Below are 8020 nucleotides of genomic sequence, written 5' to 3' on the forward strand. Positions count from 1 at the left end.
CAATCCCGCATTATCAGCAACCGGATCTCCGGTACAGACACGTGCTCTTACATGTATTCCCACTAATGCCACAACTGCCATGGGATGCATTCTGCAGTACTCAAGCATGCTGCAGGCAAAGCAAATCAGTTTAAATGACCTTCAATGGCTCGGCAAAACATGCTCAAAATAGTTTAAGATAATTTTCTAAGGGAGTTGGATCAGAATTGTCATGACATCTGGGGATGTGTTGGGGTGGTCTGCGTTAGTGCAGTTGCTGAATATATGTGATCTTGAGCTAGTATTCCAGGGCGGTTATATTTCAAGTCCAAACCGCCTACCCTGGTATATATTGATGAGCTGTAAGATCAAGGCTTTATGTCACAGCCAAGCGTGGTGAGCAATCCAATAGTCTATTAAGTCAAATAGGCTATTAACTCAACTAAATAAGCAACCATCTAAATCTCAAATGAGTTGTAGCAGAAGGGAGGCCCAGATCCTAAAAAGGTGTTCAGGCACCTAATTTCCCGTGATTTTAACTGATTGATTCGTCAGCACACTATCGATTTCAGCTTGTGTTACAACGACATAATGTCGACTACTTTATAGCAGCAGAGCTTGGCTTGGAGAGCTGCCATTTATAATGATGAAAGTTCAGAAAGGATCCTTCAGTGTGATTACCATAGTGAAAAGGGCAGCAGAAATGACTATTTCCTAAGAAGGAGGCTTGAATTGATGCAGGCCTGGTCACATTTTTTAAGGACTGTAAATTCAGATTACTTCTAGGGCCATATGAATTACAGGGTGAATTGAAAAGACCTTCATTTTCAGCCTCCAGGAAGCGCTCTCAAGAAAGAGGTTTCTTAGCATTGACAGGGGCAGAATTATTACAGAACATAACTGCAGAACAACAAAGGGTATTCTCTGGCACCAGAGAGATGCACTCAATGTAAATTAGTTATCTAGTAGTCCCACTCTAAACAGTTCTTGGGAGAAAGCATGATTGAGCCATAACATCTGTCCGGTTGTTGTCATGCTGCTCTTGGCTACAATACCCTTGCCGCACAACAAGGCAGAAAGGAGGGTTTCAGAAAGGAGGGTTTCATTCACAGCCTTCCCCAACCATCTTTTACAACAGCAGATGTTCCCTTCCCCTACTTATAAGTCTACCAACATATACTGAACTGGAACATCAGAGGGTCTGTCTACATTGGGTCCTTGGCTCTCCCACTCCCATAAAGCCGAACCTGAATGCAGTGGTGAGGATTATTCCCCGCTGTCCCTCTCAAGCATGCAGGAGACATAGATCTTACCAACGATGGCATCCATTGCCCTGAGGGTGGCTTACTGCCTCTTTCTAGGTACATCTACATGTGCATTTACTGTGCAGTAATTTACTGCACAGTAAATGCACATGTAGATGTGCCCAGAAAGAGGTTTTTAGGCCAGTGTCCACACTTGCAGCCATTAAAGCAAAGTAACACTGTGTGTGTGGACTGACTTGAGACTAAAGTTAGTCCCAAGTCAGTCCACACACACACTGTTACTGCACAGTAAGGCATCTACACATGCATTACTGAGCAGTAACTCATCGGACGTAAACTTGATACTTGCATGATGCACGTATTAAATTTCTGTCCAAGTTGTAGTAAGTCACCATAGTTACTGCACAGTACGGACGTGCATGTGTAGACATGCGCCCGTACGGCACAGTAATTTTCGGTTACTGCAGTAACTTAAATTACTACACAGTAAATATGTATGTGTAGTACACATGCCCTCTAGGTTTAACTCGTGAGCAGAAGCACTGGGAACATGGTATAGACATACCTACAATGTCATGATATACCTCTAAACAGTTAAATGACACTATAAACTCGAGCGAACAAACTCCACTGAGATAGCTCTGAGGTGTGTACTAAGCATACACCTCGGCTTTCCTGTTACACCCAAGGCCAAACAGGAGGCCATTCAAATTGAGTTAACTATTAAAAGGTGCTAGTTAATTAATACTGATTGCAACCTCAGCTCTTTCTTCTACAGCCTCCATACAGTGACATAGCCAGAAACTTTGTGGCTTTTCAAAAATCAGCCAAACAGCAGAGATCAAGAGAAAAGTCAAGTAAGAGTGTAGGCAGACGGTTCTTTGGGTGAATCTGATAACTTTTATTAGACCAACTTAAATAGCTGGAAAAAAAATTCTTAGCAAGCTTTTCAGTTTAAAAATCCTTTGTCAGGCTGAGGAAGCATTGCTTTCTTGATTATCCAGTTTCACTGCCATGTTATTGCTCTTATCTTTCACTCTTAAGTTGCTTTTGTATAAGGCAGAGAATAGCTAAGACATAACTTTATGCAGGCAAGGCGTGTATACTTTTGTTGCTCTGCTCAGAGCTGTGAAGGCTCTAAGTCCAAAGGCGCTTGTTTTAAAGTGAGCATGCAAAGAACAAATTTTAAGTCTTTTGTCAACAGGAAGAGAGAGTGAAATTAATGCTTTTCAGAAGAAAGTAGTTTCCTGAGGTAACAGAGCATCCCATTTCATTCTCAAAAACTAGAAACAGTCATACTGCTAGTTAGGGTTAGAAAGATATGAAGTTACCTGTACTACTTCTTTGACCAGGGTCTTGTCAGTCCCGGTTTTGGCTCTCTGCAGGCCGCTAACGCTCTCTCCAATCCAAGTGATCAGGGCAAACTTGACTCGCTTGCTCATGGCATCCCCAGTGGTAAATCGGATGAACCCGAACAACCTGATGTCATCTTCAAAAAACAAAGAGGAGATATCATTAACACGGAGACAAGCAAAGAAACTTTGCCAACCATATCTGAGCACAGCCAAGAACAAGGGCTCCTAATCTGAATTCCAGTTATTTGATAGCAACGCTCTGGAGTAATAGGATAATAGAAGCTGTTGTAACATAGGAGATATGTACCCTTGTCTGTAGGAAATGCCCCTTCAGTGTTAGATCTGCTTCTTGCAATGAACAAGCGTTATCTGGCTGGCCCAAGTCCACCAGGTTACCCGAGCATGCTGCCACATTGTGATTAAAACACTTGCAATGGGCAGGTCATTGAAGTCCACAAAGCTTACCCAGATGATGTACTTAGCCTGTGGCATGGAGGTCAGGAAAGGGAAGACATCTATCACTGTAGCCTCTGTCTCAATAAGCGGCTTTGGGAAGGCAGGAATCGACACACAAAAGGCAGCATGCTTGACAGCAAGCTGCCGGCTGAGTTAGGAAGGGTGCAAGCTACTCAATACACAAAGTCTGTATAAAAGGGAAGACTGCAGCAAAGCACTTCCCATATCCACCTTTCACTCCTTACCACCCACAGATGAAAGAGGACCCTCAGCCCCTTAACTCTGAAGACTACCGTAAGCCTCACTTCAGAAAGCAGGTTTTGCTCTGCTATGCCAAACTAAAGCACAGCTCTCTCCTCTCTGCAGCGCAGACAGAAGTTACAGAAGACAGTCTGTTTCGAACTGTCGTCATCTGACCCCTCGGTCAGATTTTCATCCGATCGGCCGCTTTTGAAGCTGTCTGCAGCCGTGCACTTACTGGGTCACGGCTATAAATTGCTTTCTGTGGTTGGATCAGGTGAAAAGTGTCACTTCTGTTCACACACACCCCTGGAGTCTGTCAGATTTGGGGTTTCTTTTCTGCAGGATGACTTACCAGCTCATTGCTGAGCGCATTTGCAGTTGCGGATATATAGTACCACCCTCTCCACTCTTTTCCTTAGAGCATGTGGGAGGTGGGAACCTACAGCAGCTCTGACCCTACGATGGAGATGGACAGGTTTGCCAGCACACTCGTTGCAGCTGCTTCCCTGGTTTCTATACATCACTTGCAAGAACTTTTAATGAAGCAAGATGATGCTGAAAAGCAGCACGAACTAGCCAGTTGGGAAATGGAAACTTCTTCTCCAAAAAAAGGAAAATATTTGTCTGTTTGATATTGTTTTCAAACCTTTCCTCTCTCTCTTTTTTGCCTCCAAATTTTGTCTTTTTTGCCAGCGGTTGGCAATGTTTTCTGGCAGGGGGCTGGAACGGCCCAGCTCAGGTCCTAGACAGGCTGGCACCAAGACCCTCCTGGTGCTGCCACTGCCATTGCCACTTCTCCTAGTGGCCTGACCACAGCACAGGGAAAGCTTCCTTCACCAGCATACCACCAAATCCCCTGGCTCTGTGGGTTGGATCCACTGGCTCTGCGAGCTGGATGCACGCTACAAGCTATAGGCTGCCAACTCCTGCTTTCTGCCATTGAAAAAGGAAAACTGGAAAAATCAATGTTTTTTGTTTTGTTGAAAAATTGGAAGACCCCCCCCAGCCCCAAACCCTGAAAACTTCTTGTGAATTTCCAATTCTGAAAAAAGTTATCATTTCTTTCTCTGTTCAGCCGGTTCTCTTGAAAGACAACCCTGACCAGGGAGAGCCATGCACATCAAACCGTGCACGAACAAGCATTTTCTGTCTCTAGAAGAGGCTTATTACTGGCCAGACCTGTGGCGAGAAATTTTAATTCTCAGCAGCAAAGCATCTCCGTGTCAACAACTAATTAGAGCCATAAATGAATCAGGAGCAAGAGGAGGGATATAGATAGTAAACCTCCCTGGTGAAGAGACAGTGCAAATCCTCTGATGTTACTATTTATACGGGCTGGAGGACTAAAGAAACACCTTGCTCTGTCAGAACTGATGGTGAATTGCTAGATGACACAGAGTCGTGTTGTGCTGGGACCTGCGCTGTGGTTCCTACAGAGATACAGGGAACATGGGACAAGAAGAAAACCCCTGGGCCACTGAGACCAGTATCTATTATCACAGGCAAGCATAATCTCTTTCATCAATTTATCAGACCATATTAAAAATAATTAGCTTTTTTTTGCTCCTAGTGGAAGGCAGTTGTAGAACCTCACTGCCTCGATGGTTACTTGGAAGCATGCCCATATAGATGATATTATTATGATGATAGATGCATAATACATGATAGTTGTAAGATAACACTTCGTGACAGCAGCCAGAGAGCTTAGCCTTGTGGAGGGACTTTATTTTGACCTGTAACCCACAGAGTTGCGGCTACAGTTGAAAACATATTTGTCAATGGAAGCGCAGGAGAAGAGGCACACAACTTTTTGCCTGCCTAAATCTGCATGCCTGCTAGCTCAGACAGAGGGCAAGAATTAGTGAATGCAATTCGAGGCGAGTTTGTGATCCGTGACATCACTCGCCGTCTTGCTGAGCTGCCTGTGACATCACTATATTATAGTCTAATATGTTTAACAAATGCAAGAAAGGAGACGTAGGAGAAGAAAGGGATGGAGGATAACTGCTAAGAGGGCAACAATAAGAGCCGTGGGGCTTTCCAGCAGAGTTCAGACAGAGTTAGGTAGCTTTCCAGCCGTCCAGTGACAATCCCTGAGCGGAACCAGCTGAGTTTCACAATGACTCTGAAGCATGTCTGCAGTGATAACAGAATCCGGGAATAAGTGCTTCCATATTCATAGACTTCCTCTTTCCAAGCTAATCAGTCCTACGCTGCCAAATCTTTTCATTGTGTGAGAAGTCATCGTCAGCAGCATCTGTTCCAGCTCCCCTCCCCAACTCAAAACCCGAGGCATTTTCATTATCTCACCTCCGCTCCAGGGGAAAAAAGAAAAAAAAAAAGCTTAAATTAGCGCTGAGACATAGATGTCCACTTCTTCCTGTTGATCATTTGTTGTTGTTGTTTGTTTTTGCTCTTTTTAACAAATGTTAGAGGAACAGCAGGTTTCCTCTGGAAGAGGAAATCCTGCCTAATTCCATACAGTCATCTTCTAGTCACTAAGCCTCCACTACAGCCCGAAGGAAACAAAAGAGCATTGTTAACAGAGCTGGATGTAGCGCAGACAGTGGCTGTCTTTGGGAAGAATTCATTCACAGAGTTGGTAAGGTGTAACCACAGAAACCCATTTGCTATTAGTGCTGCCGTCTCTACTTGAAGTGCAACTGTATGGTACCAGGAGTGGAACAGATGCCTTGTAAATAATTATACCATGAGCACTTTAATTAACATCACTTAATTTCTTTCTCTAAACTCTGTTCCTCACTGATAGGCAGTAGTTTCCATTCATTTCCTTGATGATATTCCCCCTTTTTATCTAGGTATGTAATGGCGCTAAAATTTCCGCACCATGCAGAAAGGCAATGCTCTAACATGAGTAAAAAATATAAAATAAAATGATTATTTGCAAAAAATAAATGTGTTGGAAAACGGCTGATGGTTCTTAAGCCGGTGGCTCTAACGAATGGCAGGCCAAAGCCATTCTGAGATAAGGCTATCACGCCTCCCTTTACCGCTCCTAACCATCCCCAGGTACAGAAGGAGTCTTGTGACAGATGTCTCTGTCCCTGATATATCGTGTTATGAGTGCCTCAGCCCAACTGAGTGAATTATGGATAGGAAGTGGTACATTGCATCAATCATTTCCTGACTCTTACTGCTTTCAATCTGGATTCATTCATGTCTCCTGAATGCTCGGAGAAAACTGCATGTGTGAAAAGCACAATTCTTCACCACCTCTTCAACATAGTCTTGAATGCACATATCCTTGGCTAGGCTACAAAATGAATTCAATTTACCATCCCCCTCATAACCTTGGTAGTAAATACAAATGAGCCACAGAAAAAATAGTCTTTGCCCTATGCTTTCTGAAGCATCCACATCAAGCTATGACATCAAGCTATTTTATCGGGACGTCACAAGGCAAGTATATTACTACAGCGATACAAAGGAAAGAGTAAGAGCAGAGCTTTTCCTTTAAAAGGCGTTCAGATTGCTTTTGGTTTACTCTGGAGAAGTTTTCTGGGTGGTATCTCTTCTAAGTGCTCTAAGGAAATCTATTTCATATTAAAGTTAATTCAAACAACACTTTAAACCCATGTGGAGTCTATGAATCTATGGTATATAGCTTCAATATGGCGCTAACTGTTAGGGCCACATGTTTATATCAAGGAGAAATGGGCAGCTAAGGTTTTGCTTTCCAAGCTGTGAATGCCATGAGGCCAGATCTTCAACTTTTGTAAGCTGCCATGTATCAGCTGAAGTCAGTGGAGATGCATTAAATGACACCAGCTGAAGTTCTGTATTTGAGACGTCACAGGACACGTCTACACATGCATTAACGCACCATAGTTACTGTGCATTAAGTTTCGTACGCGTAATAACAGGTACTAACTCAATATGCCAGTAACTGGTGGTACTGTGCAGTAGCACCAGCACACACCTTTTAAGTGACGCTAATGTGCACTAGACTAATTCTACTGCGCATTAGCACGGCTTTTGCCGTGACACACTAATGCACAGTAGAATTAGTTTACTGCACATTTAGCATCTCATGTAGATGCGCCCGCACTTTCTTTCCCCTTTATTCCAATGAAAAGCAAAATATTTTCTGCTTACTCTCAGCAAAACCAATTTTTTGTAAATCCAGAAAGCTTTTTTTTTTTTTTTTAAATGGCTCTCAATGTCCATATTTTGGTTAATTCATGAACGGTAGAATACATTTGCTCCTATGAAAACCCAGCTAGGCTGGGGGAAAAAAGGAAAATGTAAAGCAACCCAACCAAGAAATCTATAGAAGCTTAATTCCAGTAACACATGGCTTGTCTGCATTCAAATCCTGGCACATCTGCAACTATGTTTTTAGAAACCATTGGGGGAAAGTAATTATATATAAATAGCCCATAGTAACAGCCTAGTGAGCTCTCAATGAAACCAAAGGGAGTTTGGCATGCTAAGGTGGTATCACACAACTAAATGCTGTTACAGTCTCTAGTCCCAAGGAACACCGTGAGTAGGAAACGGGACACTCAGATGTGGCCATCTCATGGCCTTGGAGATCCATTTTTACCCAGGTGCACTAAACACGATGTTATGCAGCCTAGACACATCCCCAGTGCCAGGGGAACGCTGAATTAAATGAACCAGCTGGCAAAGACTGAAAATCCTCTAGTCATTTAGCATCCAAACATTTGGTTTCCAGATAACAGGATCCAAGCACTCTTT

At 43.2% G+C, this 8020-nt stretch overlaps 1 protein-coding gene across 1 annotated transcript in view; it reads right to left on the reverse strand.

Moving 5' to 3' along the window:
• COTL1 (coactosin like F-actin binding protein 1) overlaps window positions 1-8020 on the reverse strand; it is a 28314-nt gene that overhangs the window by 12994 nt on the left and 7300 nt on the right. The window contains exon 3 of the mRNA XM_006022738.3: window positions 2576-2733. Coding sequence (XP_006022800.1) covers window positions 2576-2733 — 158 coding nt within the window. The remainder of the gene's footprint in view (window positions 1-2575; window positions 2734-8020) is intronic.

Source organism: Alligator sinensis, unplaced genomic scaffold, assembly GCF_000455745.1.
Source record: "Alligator sinensis unplaced genomic scaffold, ASM45574v1 scaffold228_1, whole genome shotgun sequence".
Lineage (NCBI taxonomy): Eukaryota > Metazoa > Chordata > Crocodylia > Alligatoridae > Alligator > Alligator sinensis.